This window comes from Natator depressus, chromosome 1 (genome assembly GCF_965152275.1).
Source record: "Natator depressus isolate rNatDep1 chromosome 1, rNatDep2.hap1, whole genome shotgun sequence".
NCBI lineage: Eukaryota > Metazoa > Chordata > Testudines > Cheloniidae > Natator > Natator depressus.
This window is the reverse complement of record NC_134234.1, coordinates 9482548-9510031: the sequence shown is the minus strand read 5'-3', so window position 1 is coordinate 9510031 and position 27484 is coordinate 9482548. Positions and strand designations below refer to the sequence as shown.

The following is a 27484-nucleotide window of genomic DNA, read 5'->3' as shown; positions in this document are numbered from 1 at the left end:
CCTCACCAGCCAAAACCCAGAGTGGGGCTGCGGGGGGGCTCCGAGCTGAGCTCAGCAAAACAGGCTGGAAACAAAATATCGACACAGGCGGAAAGTGCCACAGGCAAGGGCTGCTGAGTGCTGCAGCTGAGAGCTGGCTTCCAGGCCAGCTGGGGAAGGGAAAGGGGCTTGAACTGGGGGAGAAAGTTTGGAGCAGCTTTGGTTTTAATCCCTCCTTTAAGGAGCCCTGGGTGAAGTCATACAGCGAGAGGGTGGGACGGCCTCTGTATAGGGAGAAAACAAGAAAGCCCACATGTGGAATTCCAGAGCTCCTCTCCGAGAGAGGCTTAGGGCGGGGACTGGACTTTCTAAGCAAACAAAAATACAAAGCCCAGGAGGGAAAGCGGCTTGCAATCTGATACGGCCAGCCTGGTTTCTGTTGTCCTCCAGCCCAGTCACTGCTCCCACATAATCCTCACCTCCGGTGTGAAGCAAAAGGGAAAAAGAAAGAGTTCAAAAGTTAATTACTCTCCGCCCACCGTCCCCTCCACTTTGCCTGGAGCGTGGAAAAAAAACCAGCTTTCCTGCTTGGCGCAACGTCTGTCACCAGCAGTTACCAGTGAGGGCTTCACGGTGTCTCTTAAAGGGACGCTCAGCATAGCGCTCTGAAATTTGCTCATTTAAAATATTTCAGTTCCCTGGTGGAGCCCCCGGGAAATAGCCTGCCCTGAAAGAATTCCTTTAGAACAATATCATAGGGATTGGTCTGCTATGCTGCAGTGTTTAGAAAGGTCATTTGGGGGCCCCCAGGGCAACAATGCATCCCCCTCGGGTGGCTGGTTCTTTAGAGGATAACTGCTTACTACCGCTACCAGCCAAAGAAGTTATTCCTCTTGCTCAAGCAGCAGAGGTCCAGGCTACGGTGATAATGATCCTTCCAAAGCAGTGATTTTGAGCCCCAGTAGACTTCACTCACTTGGTGTGAGTGGCCAATAACAGGAATTAAGCAAGACAATTAGGCAGCACAATGTGTGAATCATATTGCCCTCTAGTGACTGATCCACTAGAGGATAACAGCCTACTACTGCTAGAGGAGCTACTTCTTTAGCTCAAGCCTGCTTCGGTGCTGAAGCGCCCTGGTTCAAAACCTGCTGTTCACCCATGGGGGGGGGGGTATTACACTTGGGCCGACCACTCTTGCCCCCTGCCCTGCACACACACAGTGATCATGGCAGAGATCTTCAAAGGCAAAGGTGCCTGCGAGAGGCCCAGCCCTCGAGTTGTTGTTCAGGCAAGACCAGTTCTTTTTAGGCCAAGCAAAGCCACTAGCCCTCAGTGAGGATGGGATCTAGGCCAAATGCAAGTTTCAATCTGTCCTGTTCAGACCTTTGTCCCGTGCTAAGAGAAGAATGAAACTGCCAGGTCCCTGGATGGTCTTGACATCTGGTTAACAGCCTCTCTCCCTACAGGCTGCAGCCAAGGTCAATACGCACCTGGGGCAAACACTGCTAGAGCATCCCTGCAGCAGCAGTGAGATCAGCCTTGCCAGCGGACTGCGTGTGGGGCATGAATAAACAGGGTCCGGGGTGAAGGGGGCTGATGGAGCATAGGAGTGGATGGCTGGCCTGGAGGAGCCGGGATCCTCGGGCATGGTCTATCCCCAGCATTATGAGGGGAGACACTGGCCCCGTGGAAAGAAAGTAAATGCAGCATTATGCTCAGGGAGAACAGGCCTGGGTGACAAAAGAACATAAGAGCAGCCATACTGGGTCAGACCAAGGTCCATCTAGCCCAGTGTCCTGTCTTCTGACAGAGGCCAATGCCAGGTGCCCCACAGGGAATGAACAGAACAGGGAAGCATAAAGTGATCCATCCCCTGTCATCCAGCCCCAGCTCCTGGCAGGCAGAGGCTAGAGACACCATCCCTGCCCAGACGGTGGGCCAGGGATGACGCCAGAGGACAGGCAGTATTTTATGCTTCAGCGGTCTGGGGGTGGGGGTGGGGGAGCCAAGACTCTGGACCCCGATGCTCTGATCACTCCGCCCATCTCCTCCTGCAGTATCCTGCTGGATTTGCCGACCGGATTATTTTTAGCTTGTGCCTTCTCCTTTCTTTCCAGCGCCAAGAAAGAGCAAAGCTCCAGCCATCTCCCTCCCAACCGGCCACAGCCTAGGGAGGACCTGGGATGTCAGCACTAAGCGGACCCCCATCTTCAGAGGGGGGATGCAGCCAGAGACCGAATCCCCTGCAGAAAGCCAGGGGGAGAGAGAGAGACTACGAGTGCCGTACAGAGCGGGAGCCTCCGCCTGATCTGGAAGGCCCAAGCTGCCATCTCTGGTACAGAGAAAAGGAAGGGGTCATTGCAACATGAGAACTTAAACATTTGTTTACCCCAACACACTTTGACCAAGAGCTCAGCGGGCACTGCAGGTGCTGAGGAAAAGAACTGACAATTGTACAGACCCCGTTCGCCACAAAGCAAGCTACAAACTGTACACTGCAATCACTTCATCCAGGTCTGAAATGCAGTCACCTCTGGGGTGGCACACAGCAGCCACTGAACAGCACACAGCAACATTTCATGACACGTTAGGACCATACCTGAGACACTGCAGAGGGAATTTCAGGGAGACAGAATGTTATTTCTTAACTGGAATTTGGCCAGAACAATTGGATTAGCCTCCAGGTCGAGACCTGGGATCTTTAGGCTAAGAGTAGGCCAGGCCTCAGTTTAACATCTATTTCTTGAAAACCAACATTGAACCACGCATCAGGCAAACTACCTGACCACTGCAGAGACCGACCTGAGCCACCCCCACGCGTGCCTCACACCTTCCCTGCAACACACACACCACAGACAATAACGCTGAGCGCTTGTCAGTCAGACGGGAGCATGCCCATTTCACAGATGGGGGAAACTGAAGCAGGGAGCCAGGCATCCTCTTTTGGGTGACCAGCCTGCAAGACCTTGGAGCTGATTTCATAGATTCAAGGGACAGAGGAGGTCAGCCGCGAGGATCACCACTCGGGCCATTGCCTGAGCTCACACAGCTCCTAGTGCTGTCGACTGGACCTGTGGGTACCTGGCCCCTCCGAAAATCAGTGTCACCATGGGTGGCCCACTTGTGAACATTTGGGCTTTGGCAGCCGGGCACAACCAGGCTTAGGAGCTCCCAGCTGACAGGCCTGAGCCCCTCACAGGAGCCTGGCAGGCCCGAGCCTGCCTCTGCAGAAGGCGAGGAGGAGAATCCAGAGTTGAAGGAGGCTCTTTAGCATGCAGGCCCTGGGCGGAGAAGGCCCCGCCTGCTCACCATCTCCAGGCAATGGAGACCCCTTGCCAGGACAGAGGCCAGCAGACCGGCCCTTCCCTGAACATGATCTCGAGACCACTAGGCACCCACCTTGTTGAGCTCTTCCTGGTTCCCAAAGAGCGGGTGGTAGCGCCGATACTTGCCCTCCTTGTACTTGGCTACGAGGAAGTGTCTCCGCTCCTGGCTCCTGCTCGCCGTGTGGATGGCCTCGCTGGGGGGCACGTTGGCTGCCCAGAACTGGTTCGCCACACAGTTACCAACCTCGCAGAACAGCTGGGGATACAAAACAGTGACGGCAGAGTGAGCAGCACTGGCTGGCACCTCTGTGCGAGTACCACCGTCTCCCCATTGCCCTTCCCACATCCCCCACGGATCTCCACTGGACGCGAGACAAACCATGTGGGGCTGGTGCCTAGTGCAGCTCTGGGTGTGGTCAAAGGAGGAGAACACCATCAATCTGCCTGTCAGTAACACTCAGTCCAACAGCCCAAACGGGCTCACCTGCAGGGCGCGTGCAAAGCCTATGTGTTCACTTAGGCTTTTCCCAAGGGGTGGGCGGAGTGGGGAAGGGGGCGCTGGTGGCCCGGTGCGAACGGAACAGAGAGACAGACAGACAGACAAGCCAATTAATCCCGGGAAGTCCTACGGCCTGTGTTCTACAGGAGATCAGACTATGTGATCTCAGTGGTCCCTTCTGGCTCTGTGTTGTACCAACCTATGAATCGGGGATCTGATACCACTGTGATGGGCAGCAGTTTAAGAATGGGGGGTGTGGGAGAGAGAGCTAGTAACTGAATGCGCCAGCTCTGATGTGGGAACCCCATTTGCTGTTCACATGTGAAATCGCCCATTGCACGGTGTCCGCAGACAGACACAGAGACCAGCTAACCATCGGCTTGTTAGTTCATCTCCTCCGCCCCCTCAGCCAGACTGGGACTGTTCCCCGCAGCACATGCCCCGAGGGCCCTGGCTGGCCCACACACACCTCTCCTATGGACCCCAGCCTCTAAGACTATGGTCTGGCAGGGCAGCCAATCCCCCGCCCCCTTTCCTGCCGCACAATAACATCTGCGGAGCCACACGGAGGCTTGTTGGCTCCAGCTGCAGGTTACAAAAAGGACACTGACGTTTTAAAGCAATTGATTCTCATTTTCACCTGGATCAGCCCCTGCACTTCGAGAGGCACACATTTCCTTCCTGATGTTCTTCCTCCCGCACTGGTTTGTTATTGTAGGGTCGCTCGCAAGAGCTGGGCTGCACAAAATGGTTTGTTATTAGAGGGTCGCTCGCAAGAGCTGGGCTGCACACAATGGTTTGTTGTTAGAGGGTTGCTCACGAGTTCCAGGCCACACATGCTGGTTTGTTATTGTCAAGTTGCTCTTAAGCGCTGGGCTGTACCCACTGGTTTGTTATTGTAGGGTTGCTTGCAAGCACAGGGCTGCACACACTGGTTTGTTATTGTGGGGTTCCTTCCAAGAGCCGGGCTGCACCATGCTGGTTTGTTATTGTAGGGCTGCTTGCAAGCTCCAGGCTGCACATCCTGGTTTGTTATTGTAGGGTCGTTCACAAGCGCAGGGCTTCACATACTGGTTTGTTATTGTAGGGTTGCTCCTGATTGCAGGCCAAGGGCACTGCTTTTACTGTTGGTGGAGAAACAGGGAAGAACAACAGTGCAGATTCCAGGAGAGAGCGCAGCGTGTGTGTGTCTGACTGTCTGCACTGTCCTGGACACAAAATGGCTGCCTGACTCCGCAGTGAACAGAGCCCTTTGTAATTCAAAGGGGCAGTGCACAGAAAACACCATCATCACCACAGCTAAACACCTCACAAGGCGAGGGGAGAGGGAGCTGGGGAAGTACGGGGGCGGGGTGAGATCTACGGGGGAACATCCCCATTTCTCTCTCAGCTGTTTTCTCTGCATGTCACATGGTGGGGGCCATTGGGGGTTAACGTAACATTAGAGGAGAGGGGAGAGCAGAAACCTGCCGCCCACTGCTAGGGAGAGCAGCTGGAAGCACTTTCAGGATGCGTCCGTGGGAAGCAGGCGCAGGCAGAAGCTGACTCTGGGGCAGGGGAGAGGTGTCTGGAGGCCGGACACAGCCAGGCTCCGGGTGGACACGGGCCGAGCTGCCAGCAGCTTTGGCCACCCTGGTAGCAGATGAATCTCCCAGCGTGAAGCACTCTGCTTCCAGATCCCATTGTCCTGGAGAAGGGTGGGGAAGGCTCAGTCCCTGTCTAGCTGCTCCTTGGCGCGGGGCCCTGAGTCTGACCGGACGGCGAGGAGGAGCAGCCTGCCTGGGGCTGGGATCGCCAGGTTCCTGGTGGGAATGACTCAGAGGCAGGCCAACGACTGTCTGGTTTCGCCTCAAACAGCCAAAGAGGAGACGGTCCTTGTGGTGTGTGATGGAGGCAGAGTCGTGCTGAGGCCCGTGCAGCCAGTGACCTACCTCCCACCGAGCAGAAGCTAGGTCCAAATGTAAGAGACGACAGCTGTGTCAGGCCAAGGTAGGATCCCCGAGTGGAGAACGCCCTGCCAGGTCACAGGTGCAGCAACTGGGAGGACGGGAGGAGACACACAACCTGCCCCTAGCACCTCGATCAGGGGGTGTCGGCGCGGGCGTGCTGGCTGACCGCGGGGCGCTCTTGTAGATAGCCAGGGCCCAAGCTATGGAGGGCTTTGTAGAGCCAGGCCCTCTCTGGTGGCTAACACGGCTTCCCAAATGGGCAGCCCCTGCGAAGCGCGCAGCTGTCAGCCCCTCAGGGGGCCAGGGTCACCGGGGGCGGGGGGGGAGGGGGCGCGGATGGGGAAGCGAAATGGCCCCTGCACTGGGGCAGCCAGGGGGCGTCTTGGGAGCCGGCGAGCTCAGAATGCAGCACTGGCTCCATTCGTCTCAGGAAACGTTTACTGAGCGCACCCCCGGCTTCACTGCTTGTCCCTTGAGCGCCGGCAAAGCTAGCTTGGGAACGTCCATGCAGGCTGCAGTCACGCCTCTGATCCAGTGGAGACGTGGCCTGAGTCACTGGCCAGCCCCAGCCAGTTCCGAACCAGACCCTAAGAGGGGAAGGTCTCTTTCGCCCACTCGTCACCTCCTGAGCCAGCTTTGCTGCTTGAAAACATACCCTCGGTATTTCTGCAGTAACAGAACACAGCCTCCCCCGCCCTCCGGGCTCCGGTTACTCCAGATGCAGTCACCGTGCCTGGATCAGCAGCTTTCCCGCCGCTCTCTGTGCAGCTGTTTCTGACTCCGACAGCTCGGCCTCTCCTCCTTCGAAACAAAACCGAGCTGGGGCGCTATTAATGCCTCGCATCCCTTTGCCCCGCTCCCGAGTGACTGACTCGGCAGTGACCGATCCGCCAGCTCTGCTCTCTGCAGCCAGGCACATTCAGGCTTCCGGTCCCAGACACAGGCTCGCTCGCCCCCTGAAGGGAGGCATCGGGGCGGGTTTGTTTCCAGATCCATGGGAGCAGTGGGGCATGTCTCCAGAGGGTGGATGCTACGGAAGCAAAGCTGGGGGTTCTACGTCACAGCAGCGTCCGTCAGGGAGCACAGATACCACGGGGAACGGGAACTCAGAATCAGCCCTCATGGGTTCGACTGGCAGTTTCGAACTTCCCAGAAACAGGCACCCAGCCATTCTGGCTCTGTACAGTTTGCCACAGGCCCCGCAAGTGTCTGAGTATCAAATAAGGGCACGATCTCACAGACAGCTACGAAAAAGCCCCCTTTCCATCTGGCTAGCCCATGGGAATCTGCACCGATACCTCGATCAGCTCCTCCGTCCACACCTTTCTGTCCATCTTCAGGCTCCGCACTTTGGTGATGCTCGGCCCCAGCCCCCGATGTTCTCCTGTGGGTCAAACAAACAAAAGTGAGGGTCTCATTAGGGACAGCGGCACGGCCTTGTGCTCTGAGCATGAGTCTGAGAGCCAGGAACTCCAGCTGCCCGGCAGTGGCCCGGGGTTAGTGCCCGGGGTTAGTGCCATAGCTGCTCTGCCTCAGTTTCCCCATCTGCAGGAGGGGATAACGGTATCAGGCGAGGTTATCCTGCTAAGTTCTGGGTAAGCATCCCCCCTCCTTCATGCCTCCACTTCACCCCAGAGGGTGCCTCTCTAGACAGGAGGGGACTTCAGTCTCCCTGAGCTTTTCCAACCAGTTGCAGTTTTCTGATGCAGACAGCCGCCAAAGAATCACAGCTAGCAGAGACCTGCAGTGCTGGGTCATCTCCAGTCCGTCGCCTTGGCCACTGGGAACTGGACGAACACCATCCGCTCAGGGACTGTCTACACTACAGGGCCCTTGCTGGTAAAGCTTTGTCAGCAGAGCCCCCTAGTGGAGAGGCTGCGCATGCAGGCAAAAGGAGTTTTGCTGGCATGGCTCCGCCAGCTCCCTGAGGGCCACTCGCGAAGCCAACACGAGCACTCGACTGCCAGCAGAGCTGTCTCTCCACCGGGGGAGCTGCGGGCACAGCTGTGTCGGGGGTGGGGTGGGGGGGGGCGGGCGATTTGTTCCACCTACCCAGCTAGGCTGGCAAAACTCAGAAGCCCGAACACGCTTAACGACAGACACTCCTGAAAGGGCCCCTCGGGGCTCTGCTGCGGCTGCCAGGCTGCTCAGTGAAGTCCCTCTGCGGCTTTCGAGCCCACCCCAGTGGAAGGTGCACTTGGGCGACGAGCAGCCTCGTCTGGACCCGGCTGCAGCTGCCCTGGCACGGATCCTGCATCGGAAGGACCCTGATGTCCCTGTTTCTGAGTTAGGAAGAAACTCCCCCAGGAGCAGGCAATTCCACAAGCGTCCACTAGTGGGGGTTCCTGAGCCTGCCTCCGAAATGGCTGAGACAGGCATGAGACTGACCTAGCCGGGCAATTCCTAAGGAGGGCGAGAAGGGTCGGCCCAGTCCGGGGTGATGGAGGAAGAAACTCCTGGGAGAGGCAGAGCCCAGTCCCATTGCTGAAGCCAGGGGTGCATCGTGCTCTAAGCTCGCTGACCCAGCGTGGAGCTGGGCCTCTCTCCATCACCAGGCCCCATGGCTTGTGCCACCCGGGCTCAGCCCGTACCTGCGCATCTCTTGCAGATGACGACACAAAGGTTGACGGAGGCCCAGTCGGGTTTGGGCGACCCGCAGTCGGCGCAGAACCGGTTTGCCTCCACCGACCAGATCTTCTCCGCTACCTCCGAGTTGGAGAGGGCCTCGGCGATGGACTGCTGCATGGCCTCCACCCACTCGTCCTTCTCCTGGTCCGAGTCTGCCGAGAAGCTGAAAGACACCAGAGAGCCGTGTGGGGGAACGGGGTGGCTGGGGGGAGACACGTGCTGTACGGCAGGGGAGGGACCAACACCCGTGAGGCACAGCACCTAGACCTCCCTCCTCACCTGAAGATCCTGTAAGGCGTCGTCAGATCAAATCCTCTTCTGTCCACGTCCTTCACGTTCCCTACATTCATCTCAATGTAGGTGATTCCGATCCCCTGTCGATAATCCTGATGGGGCAAGAACAGCCAGGAAGGGGTTAAAGACCAACAGTACGGGACTCACAAGGTCACACCAGAGGCACCTCCGGCTCTTCTGCATGTGGGAGTGAAGCAGACAGGTGAGATGGGGGCAGTGCACCAAGTCCAGCCCTGGGCACCCAGCCTGCAGGTGCCAGTACCAGCCCTATCGCACCCAGTGCTGGCAGTGCCATGGTCACTGCTGGGGCCCTTGAGCCCCGGAGGCATGTCGTGGTAACTGGGCCCGCATGGATAGCCTAACTGGGAGCTCAACTGTGGCAAAGCGCATGAAAGTTTCTGAAGGGTCACAGTAACCTCTACCAACGAACAGCGATGAGATCAGGTGCGAAAGGGAGACAGACGGACCCAATGAGTCCACACAAGAAAGGCCTCCAGATAGAACTCAAGCACTGGGTTAAGATCACACCTGGCAAACAAGAGCAGCGTGGGACCGGAAATCGATGGATCAAACAAGAGCAGCGTGGGACCGGAAATCAACGGACCAAACTTGGTGTGTGGGAAACAAGGCTGAATCGGTGGATGGTATAATCCAGGGATGGGCCGTTCCGCCCATCACTCCCTTCTGGGGTTCTGAAATGGAAAAGGGGTCTGGGGGCAAATTAACAGCTGTCTGCCAAAGGCCACTGGAGTGAGCTTTACCATCATGGCTGCCACTCCCGCTGTCTCCTGGGACCCCAGGATCCATCACAACACCATTGGGCCGCCTTTGTTGTTCTGATCCCAAGAGATGTCCTGACCACACTGGGCCGAGAGAGGGACCAGCTGACATCACTATGTCCGCTGGCTCTGGCTGAATAGCAAACACCTCCTGGGATGTGAGACTTTGTAAAACACTCTCCGTCCCTGCGCCCTTGACGTCCTTTTCCTTCCGCCCCTTATTTCTTCTCTTTCCTATCCCTCTCCTTTTTAATGCTGTCTGATCAGAGCTGGGCTTAGCTAGCCAAGACTGTATTTTGCAACACAGCTGCAAGCCTGTGACCAGAATGAGGCAGATAAAAGCAATGCTGAACACAGCCCAACGCTGGTACAAGTTTGCCAGGTGGGTGATAAGACCAAGACCATGTGCTGGGCCTGTGTCCTTCCAGCACTGAGGTTGCAAATGAGTCAGCCCCTGAGACAGAAGCTGCATTTTCTCTCTTTGCTGCTCTTTTCCTCTCCCCTTTTGTGTGCGCGTTTCTCTTATGTTGCCTTAGGAAACAGGACTGGACTTTAGCACCAGCAGTTCCAGCCCATCTCAGCTGACTTCGTCTCTTTCCCCCCACAAGGACCATCTCAGAAGGAGGTTTTCCTTATAGAAACTTTTTGCAGCTCAAGGGCCAGGGAACAATGCTGTGGTTAAAAGACAAGCTCGTTCATATTTTGCATTTCAAATGCTTTAACTGTTTGTTCTTCTCTTCTGTATCTTGAATTAAACGTCTCAACTTTGCTGGGTCGGACCCATGGGCTGCATGGAGGTTTCCCATATACCGAAAGCGGTGCTCTACGGCCAGCTGAGCATGGGAACCTGCCCTAAGGATTGACCCATCCTCAGATATAAAGACACCTTGAAGGCCAGCCTCAAGCACACAAGATGAATACGAGTGAACAGTTGCAAGAAAGCAAACATCATTCTGGGATGTATTAGCAGGAGTGTTGTAAGCAAGACACGAGAAGCAATTCTTCCGCTGATTAGGCCTCAACTGGAGAATTGTGTCCAGTTCTGGGCACCACATTCAGGAAAGATGTGGACAAACTGGAGAAAGTCCAGAGGAGAGCAATAAAAATGATTAAAGGTCTAGAATACATGACCTATGAGGGATGATTGAAAAAACTGGGTTTGCTTACTGTGGAGAAGAGAAGACTGAGAGGGGACATGATAACAGTTTTCATATACATAAAAGGTTGTTACAAGGAGGAGAGAGAAAAAGTTTTCTCCTTAACCTCTGAGGATAGGACAAGAAGCAATGCGCTTAAATTGCACCAAGGGAGGTTTAGGTTGGACATTAGGAAAAACTTCCTAACTGTCAGGATGGTTAAGCACTGGAATAAATTGCCTAGGGAGGTTGTGGAATCTCCGTCATTGGAGATTTTTAAGAGCAGGTTGGACAAACACCTGTCAGGGATGGTCTAGATAATACTTAGCCCTGCCTCAGTGGAGGGGACTGGCCTAGATGACCTCTTGAGGTCCCTTCCAGTCCTATGACTCTAAGACAGACGTTAAAAGCTGGGAACTTGTTGCACTGGACAGACCCAGATGGCAAGGTCTGTGCCATGAAGCTGTGTCCCCTTTTCAGGAGCGGCATGTGAGGTCTTTGTAAGAGAAGAGACAGTGCCAGGGCTTAAAGAGACCACAGTCTGCAGAGTTCCTTCAAGACATGTTGGAGACAAGTCTCCTCTCCTGGTGAGACAGGGCGGAGGGAAGCAGGGCTAGAGCACACCAGGGGGCACCGCAAATGGCCACTTCGCACTCCCACCTCCAGCGCAACTCACACCCGGGTCCTGCGCCCCTCTGTTACCTGGCAGCTCTGTGTTCTTGGGGAACCAGGGTGCAGTACCCAGCCTGACTCATGAAAGACCTTCCCGCCCCCCAGCCTCTGCTTGAACCAAATCCGCATCAGAAGACAGACTTACAAAAAGCAATGAAAAGGCCGTGGGAGACCCACCTAAACCCCTGGGATAAGGAGGACAGGATTAAGGAAACTCCCCTAACCTCATTTGCATCGAAGATGGGACAGGGAGGCATCTCCATTAGCCTACAGAATGGAGAACAGAGATTCCAAGGCAAGAACTACACAGAACTCTGGGACCAGAAAAGCCGGGAAGCACTGCATGATGGGGGATCTCTGCTCCAGATGTTAATGAACCCACGCCTGCACACACTCAGCTCAGTACTTATCAGACCAATTCTAGGAATAAATCCTTTATCGGTATTCAAAATAGTGAAGCTCCCTAACTGCATTGTGAGCTCCCTCCAAGGAACACCGCCCAAAGCCAGGAATGATCAGCTCCCATGTCTAGCCTGAACAAAACAACTTTGGTATTTTCCCTTGTTTACACATCAACAAATCTAGTGTTCTCCCTTGAACCACTGTTGTTTCCCTACAAAACCCCCTACCCATGTTCAAGTAAGTGTTCTGATGCCTGGATCCAAAATCTGTAGCATTTCCATTGGGACTTCATCTTCTCCTGACTGATCGTGCTGAGGGCTCTGCCTGTCTCCAGCACTCCGGACCCTCAGCTACCATCACCACCTGGGGACCTCGATCGATTCAAACTTCACGGAGTGGTGAGAACCCAGCTCTCTCTCTCTCTCTAGGTGTAGCCTTCTGACCCTGACTGGTGTCATCAGATATAGTTTTCTAAACCTGACTTTTATAATCAAATATAAGTTAGATTTAATATTATAACGGCTTTTTTGTTTGCTCCCCTATGGTTATTACCAGCAATAAACAACTTTCATGGTTAAGCTGGTTGCTTCTCTCTCTCTCTCTCTCCCTCCTCCGCCCCCCTGTGGGTGTTTTTTGGTTTCCTCATTCACTCTGCAGCAACGCTCCTCGTAGCCTAAGCTAAAAGATCCCTGCAGCGCCCAAAAATCCTATGGGGTTTGCTCATCCAGTGGGTCACTACCGGAACAATTGTAACGCGGAAGTGGGGATAGGGACGTGCTGAACCTGGGGCATATGAGGGTGGCAGCTTGGAAGTGCTCCTCGACCCAGCAGGCTGAGTCCAGGGACATATAAGGGGTCAGCTTGGGAGAGCTAATGAACCCGGTCCTCTCAGACTTGGGTGGGTGTGTGTGAGTGTGAGTGTGAGAGAGAGAGATAGATATAGATATATTCTGGGGCTGGAAGAACCCAGCCCTGGGGAACCTAGGTCCTGCAGGAGAGCTCCGCTGGGAGGGACTTGCAGCAGGGAGAAGTAGAGCTCCGTATGAGGACACGAGTGACACAAGCAGTACACTGATACAATTACAGAACACCCCCCCACCAGAAGAGTAACCCTAATAAATGAGCGTACCCCAAAGTAACCAGCAAAGCTGGTAACACCTCTCTGCCCTGTGGAACTAAAGTCCTGATCTGATCCCCACTTTCCAACACCTCCTTGGAGGACGGCTGGGACTACGGGGGTCAAAGGGCTGGACCGGAGAGCCGGGTTCATTTCCTGCTCTGCCCTGACCCCCTGCGGGACCTCGGGCACATCCCTTCATCCACCCGGTGCCTCCATTGCCCATGTGTAAAATGAGCCGTCCGACCCCCACGCTTTGCCTGCCTTGTCCAGTTCGAGCGTGTAGCGTTCGAGCCTGTGAATGTGCAGCTCCCAGCACAATGGGGACCCAGTGTCAGGCGCTAGCTGCTACCGCTCCTATGGCTCATAATAACCTTGCTCACAAACTCTCTTGGCGGCCCCAGGGAAAGACCAAGGGGAAAGGAGCGGACGCAGGGGAGGAGGGCGGGAGCAGGCAAGGAGCGAAGTGGGGATGGCATGAAGGAAGAGGGGGGAAGAGGGAGAGGGAGGAGAAGGAAGGGCGTGAGAAGCGTTTCAAGCTGGGCTGTGACCCCAGCCCCCCGTACCTTGGCAGGGGTCTGAGCTGTTGTATTTCAATAGGGCCCTTTTCCCACCCCTGGAAGGAGACAGCCTCCGCGGATACAGACCTCGGCGTTCTTGTACAGGAAAACCTTATCTCCAGCCACCACCACGTACAGCTTGTTCTTAAAGCCCCGCAGCTCCAGCAGCCCGCACTTGTCCACCGAGTCCAAGGTGCCGGTGGCCAGCTGGAACAGGGATATCCTGTTCAAGCCCTTGAACTTCCGCTCGTCCACCATCTGCTGGAGGGTCCTCATCCACTCGTTACGATCCGCTGCAGGGCAGACAGGGCTCGGGGTCAGCTGGGAGCCAGGCCTGCCATCAGGCCCGAAGATGGGCTCCAAAGCTGGTGCGTAGGTTACGGCAGGCCCCCTCCCACTCACTGTGGACACATGCGGGAGCACCAGGGGGCAAGGGCATGGATTTCCAGGTTGGCCCTTTGCTCTGCAGAGCAGCAAGGGCTCGCCGCGTAGAGAGGTAGCGTCCTCGATTCACCGGGCAGGGAGTGCACCTCCAGCGCCCCCTGCTGCTCAGAGACAGGAGCCTTATTAACGGGCTCCAGTGCTCAGCAGGCAGTTGCCCCCCGGCTCTTCTGAGGAACCAGGGGGAAGGAAAGAGCAGGAAATTCGGTCACTGCCCCCGAAGCTGCTTTGGATGTTGGTCTGGACCAAGAGTGACTTGCTGGAAGAAGACGGAGCCAAAGCTCAGCTAAAAAAGGGCGAAGGGGTGGGGAGGGCATGGTGTCATCCTCGGGGTCTGATCATCAGGAGGGAGAGGGATTACTGAGGGGGGGAGCGGAGGGGTCAGTGGGCGATAACCAGGAGCAATGGGACCAGAGTGAGTAAAGGGAAATGACAGCTGACTCCTGGGAACTCTCTCCTGCCAGGCGGGAGAAACAGGAGCAGCTGCTTCCCTATTCTCTGCTTCCTTCTCCCCACCCTACATGTGCCAGCCCTGGAGAAACCCACGCCAGGAGCGACACTGTGGGGCTCCCCACACTCACCATCGCTCTCAGCCCGGAAGGCGAAGGTCCTGTTGTTAGTGATCACCTCGAATTTCTGGTCCCCGATGCTGGCCACGCGGGCTATTGAGGTCACCGGAATGAAGCGCTTGGAGTATGTGTCCTGCAGCAGAGAGTCACACGGGTCACAACCACACCCCCAGAGATGCAGCAGGAGGGTAACAGACCCAAGGAAACACCCATGTGCTAGCACAACCTGAGACTGAGAGCCCCATCACTGTCAGGACATGCCAACATCAGCCCTACCCATAGCCAGGAGAGACCCCACAGCACCGTCACTCGAGCGGAGGGGTCAGCCCCATTCTGTTAAACTCAGTCCCTCTTGGACACGGTATCCTTACCCCACTCCCTGCACTAAAGCAGTGCCCAGCATTCCTGTGTGCTGTTAAACTTCGACTGCCTTCCACCCCAGAGGTGGCTGCATTCCACACCAACTCTGGCCGTAAGTGGAATCTTCCAGGACTACAAGCAGATGAGAACGCCTCGTCTGAAAGGCTGCGCCAATCCTGGGCTGACTCAGAGACAAGAACGCCATGGCCTGCCGCGCCGGCTCTACTCTTTACACCACCCTGGTTCTGCAGGGGTCTCCCTTCCACCTTCTGACCAGGCCGAGTGCTGCTTAGCTTAGGAGCCCTAGTTCACGACCCAGCTGGGGGATGCAAGTTATCATCACTCTGCACTGGCTTCTAGAAAGCAGAGGGGAACCTGAACCAGAAGAGCACGTCCCCATCCCTGGGGGAAGTTCCCAACGGGGCGGCGAGTTATATCTCCACGTCGTGCCTTGGCACTAGCAATATTCAGAGCCCAGGGGCCCAGCTCCACCTGTATTTGGGGCTGGGTGTGTTCCCCCGGCCCACCTGCCGCCCACCCTGCGCCTCCTACGAGTGTCCCCCAACCCCCGCTTGCTGCCCCCATGCACCTCCCCGCGGGCCCTGGAGCAGAGTGTCCCTGGCTGCCTCTTCCCTGCAGCAACTGCTGCCGCAGGGTCCTAGTGCCCCCATCTCCCCTGCCAGGGCAGACTGACTCTGAGCCTGCCCTTCTACCTCAGACCCTTCCCTTTTCCAGCGGGACCCTCCACCAGCACAGGGGGCCCCCCTGCCCGCAGTCACCGCTCCTGCCCCATGCTAGGCAAGGAGGCAGCCCCATCCCTCGCCCCCAGTGAGGCTACAGCGAGGGGCAGCAGGAGGGCAGGAGGCGCACGCACCACCCCCCGGCACCCACCACGGGGGAGGCAAGGCAGATTCCTGGACCTGAGAGGGGTTCTAGGAGCAAGTGCAGTGACAGTGGTGGGGGTGAGTGTGCCGCTGGGGGGGTGGGAAAGGGGGGGCTCCTCCCCCAGATCTCATTGCTCCCAGCAGGGAACGGGCTGGGGAGAGTCCTCCTCTCTGGCCCCTGTCCCGGAGCAGCCTGCCTGCCCTCCAAACTCATCCCCAGCCCTGCCTCACCCCAGAGCTCACACCCCCCGCCAGAGCTTTCACCCCAAAACTGCACTCTCAACCCTCTACCCTAGCCCTGAGCCCCTCCAACACCCCAAACACCTTATCCCCAGTCCCAGCCAGAGCCCTCATCCCCCCATACCCTAACCCTCTGCCCCAGCCCTGAGCCCCCTCCAACACGCCAAACCCCTCATCTCCAGCCCCAGCCAGAGCCCTCATCCCCCCACACCTAACCCTCTGCCAGAGCCCTGAGCCCTTCCAGCACCCCAAACACCTTATCCCTAGTCCCAGTCAGAGCCCTCATCCCCCGCACTCCAACCCTCTGCCCCAGCCCTGAGCCCCCTCCAACACCACAAATCCCTCATCTCCAGCCCCAGCCAGAGCCCTCATCCCCCCACACCTAACCCTCTGCCCCAGCCCTGAGCCTTTCTAACACCACAAATCCCTCATCTCCAGCCCCAGCCAGAGCCCTCATCCCCCCCACACCTAACCCTCTGCCAGAGCCCTGAGCCCTTCCAGCACTCCAAACACCTTATCCCTAGTCCCAGCCAGAGCCCTCATCCCCCTGCACTCCAACCCTCTGCCCCAGCCCTGAGCCTCTCTAACACCCCAAACCCCCCAGCCCCAGACAGAGCCCTCACCCCCCACATTCCTACTCTCACCCTGAGCCCCTCCCAGACCCCAAAGCCCTCATCTGCAGCCGCACCCCACAGCCCTCACCCCATACTCCTCACCCTGCACCTCCTCCCTGCACCTCCTCCCTCCACACCCCCTCCCATCCCCAAACTCCCTCCCAGAACCTGCACCCCCTCCCATCCCCAAACTCCCTCCCACAGCCTGCACCCTGCACCCCAATCCCCTGCCCCAGCCTAGGGCCTGCACCCCAGACCTCCTCCCCCATGCAAACTCCCTCCCAGAGCCTTGGGCAGGTGGAGGGCAGAGTTTGGACTGGGGCGGGTTCTGGTCACCACCAAAAATTATACAAACCTGCCGCCTCTGGTTCCACACCACACGTCAGTCCCACCCTGGGTGGCAGATTTCAAAGACAAGCGATCGAGATTAGGTACTTACACAGCCCCATGACTGCAGTATCTGAGCACCGCACGACCTTTAATGCATCTCTCCTCCACACAGCAGGGAGGGGCTGGTATTCCCATTGTACAAATGGGGAACTGCCCAGAAAGGCTAAGTGACTAGCTCAAGGTCACACAGAAAGTCTGTGACAGAGTGGGGCATTGCACTCACCTTTTCACTGTCAAAATATCGGAGGTAGTCGGCATCTAGCTTCACCCAGCGCTTCTGGTAGATATATGAGCTGTAATGGGATGGAAAAGGCTAGTTAGCCTGGCGAGCCAGCAGTGCCAACGGGAATACAGGGGCTCCTGACTGCTCCCTTAGTGAGCCAAGCTCAAGGAGGTAAGAGGATGCACGCTTTAGAAACTCGCACTGGGGTATTTTTGCTTCTGAGCTAATCTGCCCCAAAGGACTTGCAACGTAACCAGATGGACGGCATAGGAAGGGCAGGCCAGATGGATACAGGGCAATAGATATGCATTTTATAGACACATAGACATGCTTTTCCTGCTTGATAGTATAGGACCCTGCCCACCTGCCCCTCCGCCTAGCTGTTTGAATGCAGGCCGGCATCTCGCAAGCATCAGGGCATACTGGAGAAGGGGTATGCAGGAGGACAGAGCAGCAGTCATGTGGATCAGTTTCGGGGTGGGGAGGCGTCCCCCATATGAGAGGGTTCATGGGGGAAGCAGACACGCACCCTGGATTGTCTCTTTAGGGCAGTGATACTCAGACTGAGGCTCGGGAGCTGCAAGCAGCTCTTCAATGTGTCTTCCATGCACTGGGGACCCATGCCCCCCCACCTTTTTCCCATATGTGCTGTGGAAAAGACATGATCATAGAGGCCACACGTGGGCGGGGCACATGGGATCACGTGCTCCCCAGAACATGGCCAGCAGCAGCCTTTCGGCACCGTGTGGGTGGAGGGGGGAAGGGATGACCTGGCCCATCAGAGCTCATCTCTTTTCTTGCCATGGTTGGAAGCAGCTCCAATCCCTTCCTGCCTGCACAGCACCTCCAGGCGGCTAAAGCCTCAAGGCTGCTGCTGGCCACTGACATAGCCCAGCTGCCTCCTGTCGTCCCCCTGGCTGCAGGGCAGGCAGGAAGGGGTTAAGCCCTAAGGAAGCATTGTGCACCAGGGCCCCAGGGAACCTGAGGCAGGGACTTCAGCAGCTGGCCAGAGGTGGCTCAGCGGGAGAGGGTGCCCCCTGCAGGAGGAGCAGCCCCGCACGTGGCGGCTGCCTTGGGCACAAAGCCTAAGGGACGGAGCAGCCCCGCACCCACGGGGGCCGGGACCCGGGCCGAGCAGGGGGGTGAAAAGGGTGCTGCTGAGGAAATCCCGGGCTGGAAATCCCCTCCAACCCACAGCAGTGTTTAGAACTAAAGTGCTCTTATTTTTTTTGTTTGTCCGTACCGTGATTATATCTTCAACACTAGAATGTGGGGACAGCTGTACTCTGCGGGATGTTGACAAATTATTTTAATTTCTCTGCCATTTCGGCCTTGCCCCCCCCCCCCCCACTTCTACAAAGGTTCTGGGGCCCTGGTCCTGCGGTTCTTTGCAGCACCCGATATTAGAACATGGCCTGATTGAATTAGTAACCAATGCATGTTATTAACCAATCAGGATGCATTTCCTGTGTCATTAGCCCAGGGTAGTGGATAAGATAATACTTGGCCAGTCATCTTGCTGTGAGAATAACACATAGAGATATATACACGAAATATTTCCCGTCTTACTGTTTAAATCCAACTATATAGTACGAGAGTAAATGAATTCACAGGACTGTTTTGGGTAACGCTGATTGCTAATTTGGCTCCTGAACCACTGAGCTCTGAGTATCCCTGCTCTCCCCATTCCCCGATTTCCCTCTTACTGCCTTTGCGCAGCCAGTGCTCCCCACTGGCCCAGCCCTGCCAAGAGTTATCTGTGCAGCCTCCGTGTCACATGGACAATGAGAACTCCCCTCTCCTGTTCCTGAACCTGCCTTGGCACGGAGCAGCCAGCAAGTTCACCCTCAACGTGGTGCCGTAGCTCCCAGTTGGCGATGCCAGGCCCCATAATCCCACACACGTACATTGTAAAAGCCACTACCCCACCATATACGATCAGCCATGCAGGCTTTTAAATGCTGGGCTGCGCTTTGCACCTGCGAGGCTGTCCACTCACTCTCTGTATCACAGGCCATATGAGCAGGGATTCCCGGTGGGTCAGTTTCGCTGTCTCTTTCTGCTCAGTTTCACGAGCCAGCTCTCTGTATAACCACAACTGGTTTCTCAGGAATAATTTACAGGAAGATTGATATGTGTATTAGGGTGCATAAGCCACCCGTAAAAGAGACTTGCCATAAGGCAGGGGCCTAAGCTCTGTGGGCTCAGGGAAGACAGAGTAACAGGAGGTAACAGGCTGCCACAACATTTCCACCCCCAGCAGGAGACCTTTGAACAAGAAGCTTTATTGGGGGAGGAGGGGTGGCTAATAAATCAACCTTCCCTTGAAAGCCAAACATACAGGGATCTCTCCCTGCGTCCCACACACAGCAGAGCCTGTATACAGCCCTGCACGGACTCCATTGAAATCCTTCCCATGACATCATCCTTGAACCACCACTGTCCCCCAGTCTCTCCAGACTTCAGCATGTGTAAGCTGCCATGGCCTGAGCCCTGAAACATACAGCACCCGCACCCCGCCTCCATCCTCCGACTGCTCCAACAGCTCCCCACTCGCTTCAGGGTCCAGGCTGAAATCACGCTGCCTGGGTGAGATTCTCTACACTCCACTGCCCCTTTGGGTCACTCAGGTGGTGCAAAGGGGCAGGACAGCGGCCACATCTGGCCAGCTGAGACTCTCCCCAACACAGGGACATTCTCAGTGGACACAGAGCCAGTGTAGCCCTAGCCAGGCCCTACAATACACTCAGTCTTGCCCCAGGGTGGGGCAGCATACTGGGGTTGGGAATGGGACTAAAGACTTGTCAATCTATTCTCAGCTGTAGTCAGTCCCTTGGAGAGCTGGCACAAGTTAGAGCAACCCCAGGGCTTCTCTCACCGGCTCCAGGGCTGGGGTCAGTGCACATGCTCCATGAGAATCAGGGAGCCAGGACTAACCGTCCCCTCTGGGCATTGTCTGTTATGGGCTTTCGTGCACCTTCCTATGAAACAGCTGGTGCCATCAGACGCAGGACACTGGCTAGACAGACCATGAGCTGAATCAACATGGCAGCTGCTGGGTTCCCACTGCTCTGTCAAGCCAGTAAAATATTTATCTCACGGGATCTGATCTCACAATAGCTATGGCTAGATTAATCATTAATATGGGAACGTGCTCTCTCTCTCTCTCCCCCCACCACACACACACACACACAAAACTTCCTCCTCCTCAGGAAAAATCCAGAGTCCCAAAACACACACCCCAGCCTAGTTACTAGGGCCTGGTCTACTCTAAAACATTATATCTACATTGCTCAAGGCTGTGAAAAATCTACACACCTGAGCAGCGGTGTTAAACTGACCTCAGTCCCTGTATAAACAGCCCTAGGTTGATAAGGAAATTCTTCTGTCACCTAGTTACTGCCTCTTGGGGAGGTGGACTACCTACGCCTGCCTGACGGCAGCGCAGCTGTGGCTACGCAGCTGCCCCGGCATTTCAAGTGCAGATAAGCCCTCAGCCAAGCAAACACAACAGAAAGTCTGCCAATGTCCTGTGACTGCAGTCCTATGTTAACAAGCCACTTCACCTTGAATGGTCCCTTAGAACAGGGGTGCTCAACCTTTCCAGACTACTGCCCCCCTTTCAGGAGTCTGATTTGTCCCGTGTACCCCCAAGTTTCGCCTCACTTGAAAAATGACTTGCTTACCAAATCAGACATAAAATCAGAGTCACAGCACACTGGTACTGCAAAGTTGCTGACTTTCTCATCATATAATTATAAAATAAACCAAATGGAATATAAATATTGTACTGACATTTCAGTGTACAGTCTACAGAGCAGCATAAACAAGTCATTGTATGAAATTTTAGTTTGTAGTAACTTCACTAGTGCTTTTGATGTCGCCTGTTGTAACACCAGGCGAATATCTAGATGAGTTGATGCACCCTCTGGAAGATCTCTGCGTATCCCCAGGGGTACGCGTACCCCTGGTTGAGAACCACGGCCTTAGAATATGTGTTAACTTCTTATGTGAAGCAACCTATCCCACCTTGTATGTAGCTGACATCCCGAGTTCCCTTCCCAGACCCGAAGAAGAGTTCTGTGTAGCTCGAAAGCTCGTCCCTCTCACCAAGACAAGTTGGTCCAGTAAAAGACATCACCTCACCCACCTTGTCTTGCTAAAATCCCGGGACCGACACAGCTACAGCACTGAAAACAACAGAAAACCCTCCCTCTCCCATGGAGAATCTTCTAAGGCCATGTCTACACTGCCACTTCTGTCGGCAAAACTTACGTTGCCCAGGGGTGTGAAGAAACCACACCCCTGAGCGACATAAATTTCACCGGCATAACTGTGAGTGTGCCCAGCGCTATGTCGGCAGGAGAAGCTCTCCTGCCGACAAACAACCACTGCCCATTGAGCTGGTTTTATTATGTTGACAGGAGCGCTCTCTCCCATCAGCACAGAGCGGCTACGCGAGCGATCTGACAGTAGCCCAGCTGCGTCGGTACATCTTCTCCACCGTAAGCTCGCTAGTATAGACATGCCCTAATTTAGGAGCATGGGCCCTTTAAGACTAGCCCAGAGGCTGCTCCCCTCCCCTGGGGGACCAGGTGACTTACAGGAGCAGTGTGATTTCCTGGGTTCCCATTAATATGCAAGCCAACCCAGGCATCGCTGTTGGGTAACAGGGAGGAAGTGCAATCCGCCAGCCATTTGTGAAAGCTCAGCAGTCTCTGTCTGCCTGGAGTCCAATAGGGAAACACCAGCATCTCCACGGCAGAGATTAAATCAAAGCCCTCAACCGAGTGAGGAGGAAATGGATTAAGCAAAACAACTGTAGCCCAGGGCATAGGCTTTGTCCAAACAAGCCAGGGCTCGAGTGGCAACTTGCCAGGAGCCTCAGGGCTGCACTTAGTTCGTCTCTGGGCACAGGCTGCAGCTGCCTTCCTCTTGAACGCTGCCACTTGCTCAGACTGCAGACCCCACCATGCCTGCTCCATCTCGGGGAAGGGCTCAGACATCAGGGTGGGGCGTGGCACGCTGGGACCCGTAGTCTCCGGGTGCTGCTGCCCCTCGAAGTGACAGACAAGGGTGGCCGGAGGCTGCGTGTGACACTGCGGGCCACTCGTGGCCTGACTGCACCCTGAGCCTAACGCAATCGATAGGACTGAATGGATGCTGTAAATCAATAGCTAAATAGGAAGGTTTCTCTCATTCAGCCCATGTCAGTGACCGACACTAGAAATGAGGGGAGACTACAGGCTTGGGGGATGGGGGGAACCTTCCTCCCTAGGCACTGACAGGCCAAGTGTGGGGGGGGGGGGCCCAGTTCACATGGACATCACCGATCCCCTGCTCCAGAATCAGTCTCCCAGGCTGCGCCCTTCAGAGCATCACTCACCCTTGTGGGGGGTTCTTGTCCAGCCACCCGGCTTTGATGATGGGTAAGAGCTGGGCGGGGGCATCCAACCCCTCTGGGCTGCCGCTGTGCATGCTGGAACTCCGGGAGGATACCGTGCCGCTGGACTGCAGGGTGCTCAAGCCATAGTCATTCCAATAGCTGCTGTCGCTGAGGGCGGGAGCAAAGGGGGCGATGCGGTTAGGAGAGGCCCATTAACCAGGCAGCTAACAGATCAGAAGGTCTGCACCCCGCTGGTCGAAAGGGTCCCAAGCTGTGACTTGCCCGCCACCCTCCGCTCTCCGGATTTGCCTGTCTCCTCTCCATACCTGTAGCCCCAGGATCAGTGTCTGAGATATAGAAGAACCCTCCTTCCCCCTAATGGGCAGGGCTGGCGAAAGCCAGGTGCAAGCAGAGCACAGAGCACTTCACACTCTTGCCCCAGTGATCACCGCTCATCCGAAATACAAAAAAGCCTGTCGGTCACGCACAGACTTTGCCCACATTCCTTGTCCTTGGGATAATGTATTACCCTGAGCAAAGGGTCTGTTTTAAAGCAGCCATGCTGGCTGGGGGGCAGGGCGAGAACTTAGTGTGTGCTCATTGTGGGGTGGGGTGGGAGGATGCAGGAGTTGTATAATGACCAGCGCAATGGGAGCCCCAATCCCTCTGTATACTACTGAGACATAAATCTGAAACAAGAGTAACCAGGCTCCCCCTCCTGGCTAAGCCAAGCCCAAGGAACGGCAGCCAAAGGCAGGGTCCGTAATGCGAGATGGGGGTGGAATTTCACAAGGAGAACGGGGGCTGGTTGAGCACCAAAGGATCTCTCAGCGGAGAAGTCTCTGGGGCATGACTCCTCCTTTCCAGTAGTGGGTGCAGCAAAGGGGTCAGCTGGAGGCCAGGGGCAAGTGAGCCCAGACACACGTGGTATCAAGCAGGGGCCAAAGCCATCCCTGATTTAACTCTGTGACTTCACTGGCTGGAGCTGGTACAAAGAGCCAGGCCCACTCTCTAAAGCGAGGACAAGAGCACAGGGAGGATTTGCATAGAACATCTAGGACCCATTTGGGGCCACCCCAACAGACCTCACAGAGAGGGACGGAAGGAGAGAGAGAGCACAGCCCTGTGGGTACGTCCGGCATCTGCGGTGGAGACCACAAACCTCATCTCCCTTCCACCCTGCCCCAGCCCATCTGCCTGAAGTCCCTCTCCAGGACTAGAGCAAACAGGATGCACACCTCCCCCGGCCCAGCTCGCCCCCCCCAGAGTGGCTGAGGCAGTCTTTGGTCTTCTGCTGGACTCTAACCATGTGCTCCATTACAGCCGAGGCACATCTCCTCCACTTGGGGTCTGTAGGTCGGGTCACAGGTGCCAATTTTGGCCTTGCCGGGGGGAGGGGGGAAAGGGTGCTTGACCCCCACTTTGCCCCAGGCCCTGACCCCCATCCTGCCTTTCCCGCCCCTGCCCCACCTCTTCTTGCCCCATTCCACCCCCTCCCCTGAACGCCCCCCGCCCTCACTCCTCCCCACCCCCAGCACCTCCTGCACGCTGCTAAACAGCTGAGGCACTGGGAGGGAGTGGGAGGTGCTGATCAGTGGAGCCACCGGTGGGCAGGAGACGCTGGCGGGGTGGGAGAGAGCTGATAAGGGGGCTGCCAGTGGGTGCTGACCACCCACAGAGTCCTCGCCTACAGTTGGGGATGATGATTAATTACCAGGAGGGGGATCTGCAAACCAAAGTGACAGCGGCCTGTCACCTGAGACAAGCACAAAGCCAATCTATTTCTCCCCTCTCTCCGCCCAGGACTTTGACAGAAAAATGGCAATGGCTTTCAGCTCTATGGGCCTTCCTGGCTCTCCAAAGCCCTCCACCCCGAGCAGTGTTCCCAATAGCCCAGTAAGGGAGCTTAGCCATGACGTCCACTAAGGACCAGGCTCCTTCCAGTCGATCTTAAATGGAAGGCTCTCAGAATTCCTTGCGCTGGACCCTGAAATGCTCGGCTTATCCACAGGGCCCAGGCAATGGTAGGGAAAAAAAATCACTCCCTGCCCCCAAAGTGCCCTCACACTGCCCAGAAGGGGTACGTGCTCTCCCGGGACCATCCAGGTCTCGATCTGTAGGGGACAGCCGCTGCTGCGGGATTGGAAGTCCCTGCCCTAGAGGCAGGGCAGGATGAAGGTTCTGAGGGGCCGAAGGCTAACGGGAGGGCAGGGCTAACTACGAATGAGGTACTGCAAACTAAATGATGAAGTCATCAAACATTTCTCTACATATATGTTTACATATTATTTAATTAGCTAAAATGAACAAGTTTGTTCTACTCTCACGACACTCAATTCTTCAAACAGATACTTCTGAGTAAGAGGTAGCACCGGGGATGCGATGCTGGCCTTCTCTTAGGCCTCCTTCCTCCAGGTAGTGGAGTGCTCATCTGTCTGAGGATGATCACTGCAACATTCCCCATCCTGCTCCCCTCTTTCCAACTGGTGCTTCTACCCTCAGCTCTCCACATGGCACAGTGCAAAGCCAAGCCCTGCAGGCATTTTCCCCAAGCTATGGACTCTACACCAGTGCTTCTCAAGCTATCTGATGTTGGGGACCGGTAATTTTTTTTTTCCAATGTGCGTGCAGACCAGCAGCCAATGGCTCGCGGACCGGCAGCGGTCCGCGGACCACCCCCACTTTGAGTAGCACTGCTCTACACCACAGACCCTACTGCACTCTGACTGCAGTCTGGGGTGCAGCCAGCTTTTATTATGTAAAAGAAAAACACTCAGGTGTAAAATCCACTGAAGCAGAGGAAGTAGGAGTGGGGAAATTACATTGGGTGGCACTGTATTTCAGGCTGTCTTGCTCTGAAAGCTGCCTCCCCGTTTTGCACTAGCAGAGGACAATGAATTTCAGTTTTCGCACTGAACCCAAATATTATTTGTGGGATGACACCCAGTTTGTGTAGTTAATCTCCAGTGATTCACCATATCAGGCCATTCTGTCACCAAGCTCTGCTGCAATTAAAATCATGGAATAGACTCATAGGACAGGAAGGGACCTTGAGAAGTCATCTAGTCCGGTCCCCTGCACCCTGTGCAAGCAGGACTAAATATTATCTATTCTAGAATGTGTGATCAGCAGCTTGGACATGAGGTTTTTTAAGCATGCGTTCTGTGTGCACCAGCCCCCTACGGTTTGCATTTGTTTGTTTTAAGCTTTCTGTAAGAAAAAGGTAACAGCTAGAAGGGACACAGAGGCAGTGCCACTGACTTGCTTCACCCATTAAGGTTGCCACACAAGAACAACGCTTCCTCATCTCTCGTCCCCTAATGCCCCTACTCTACTTGCGCTGTATTGATGACATCTTCATCATCGGGACCCATGGAAAAGAAGCCCTTGAGGAATTCCACCATGATTTCAACAATTTCCATCCCACCATCAACCTCAGCATGAACCAGTCCACACATGAGATCCACTTCCTGGACACTACAGTGCTAATAAGCGATGGTCACATCAACACCACCCTATACCGGAAACCTACTGACCGCTATTCCTACCTACATGCCTCCAGCTTTCACCCTGACCACACCACACGATCCATCGTCTACAGCCAAGCTCTGCGATACAACCGCCTTTGCTCCAACCCCTCAGACAGAGACAAACACCTACAAGATCTCTATCAAGCATTCTTACAACTACAATACCCACCTGCGGAAGTGAAGAAACAGATTGACAGAGTCACCTACTACAGGACAGGCCCAACAAAGAAAATAACAGAACGCCACTAGCCGTCACCTTCAGCCCCCAACTAAAACCCCTCCAACGCATCATCAAGGATCTACACCCTATCCTGGAGGACGACCCATCACTCTCACAGATCTTGGGAGATAGGCCAGTCCTTGCCTACAGACAGCCCCCCAACCTGAAGCAAATACTCACCAGCAACCACACACCACACAACAGAACCACTAACCCAGGAACCTATCCTTGCAACAAAGCCCGTTGCCAACTGTGCCCACATATCTATTCAGGGGACACCATCACAGGGCCTAATAACATCAGCCACACTATCAGAGGCTCGTTCACCTGCACATCCACCAATGTGATATATGCCATCATGTGCCAGCAATGCCCCTCTGCATGTACATTGGTCAAACTGGACAGTCTCTACGTAAAAGAATAAATGGACACAAATCAGATGTCAAGAATTATAACATTCATAAACCAGTCGGAGAACACCTCAATCTCTCTGGTCATGCGATTACAGACATGAAAGTTGCGATATTACAACAAAAAACTTCAAATCCAGACTCCAGCGAGAAACTGTTGAATTGGAATTCATTTGCAAATTGGATACAATTAACCCAGGAACCTATCCTTGCAACAAAGCCCTTTGCCAACTGTGCCCACATATCTATTCAGGGGACACCATCACGGGGCCTAATCACATCAGCCACATTATCAGAGGCTTGTTCACCTGCACATCTACCAATGTGATATATGCCATCATGTGCCAGCAATGCCCCTCTGCCATGTACATTGGGCAAACTGGACAGTCTCTACGTAAAAGAATAAATGGACACAAATCAGATGTCAAGAATTATAACATTGAAAAACCAGTCGGAGAACACTTCAATCTCTCTGGTCACTCGATTTCTGATCTCAAAGTGACTATCCTTCAACAAAAAATCTTCGAAAACAGACTCCAACAAGAGACCGCTGAATTGGAATTAATTTGCAAATTGGATACAATTAACTTAGGCTTGAATAGAGACTGGGAGTGGTTTAGTCATTATACTAAGTGAAACTATTTCCCCTTGTTTATTCCCCCCCCCCCCACACACACTGTTCCTCGGATGTTCTTGTTAACTCCTGGAAATGTACTGGAATTGGCCCACCTTGATTATCACTTCAAAAGGTTTTCTCTCCCCCCACCCTACTCTCCTGCTGGTAATAGCTCATCTTAAGTGATCACTCTCCTTACAATGTATATTTTTTCATGGTCTGTGTGTATATATAAAATCTCCTCACTGTACTTTCCA

At 55.0% G+C, this 27484-nt stretch overlaps 1 protein-coding gene across 5 annotated transcripts in view; it reads right to left on the bottom strand.

The window, feature by feature from the left end:
* Window positions 1-27484, bottom strand: part of ARAP1 (ArfGAP with RhoGAP domain, ankyrin repeat and PH domain 1) — a 223884-nt gene that overhangs the window by 51162 nt on the left and 145238 nt on the right. For 4 of the 5 annotated variants that reach the window (XM_074954487.1, XM_074954505.1, XM_074954496.1 and 1 more), the window contains 8 exons: window positions 22452-22619; window positions 17066-17135; window positions 14367-14487; window positions 13432-13637; window positions 8664-8770; window positions 8348-8547; window positions 7055-7140; window positions 3382-3564 (listed from right to left, as the gene is read on the bottom strand). In XM_074954487.1, the coding sequence (XP_074810588.1) occupies window positions 3382-3564; window positions 7055-7140; window positions 8348-8547; window positions 8664-8770; window positions 13432-13637; window positions 14367-14487; window positions 17066-17135; window positions 22452-22619 (1141 nt within the window). Of the gene's footprint in view, window positions 1-3381; window positions 3565-7054; window positions 7141-8347; window positions 8548-8663; window positions 8771-13431; window positions 13638-14366; window positions 14488-17065; window positions 17136-22451; window positions 22620-22777; window positions 22888-27484 lie in introns of those variants that run through there. The other variant, XM_074954525.1, reaches the window with a different exon arrangement.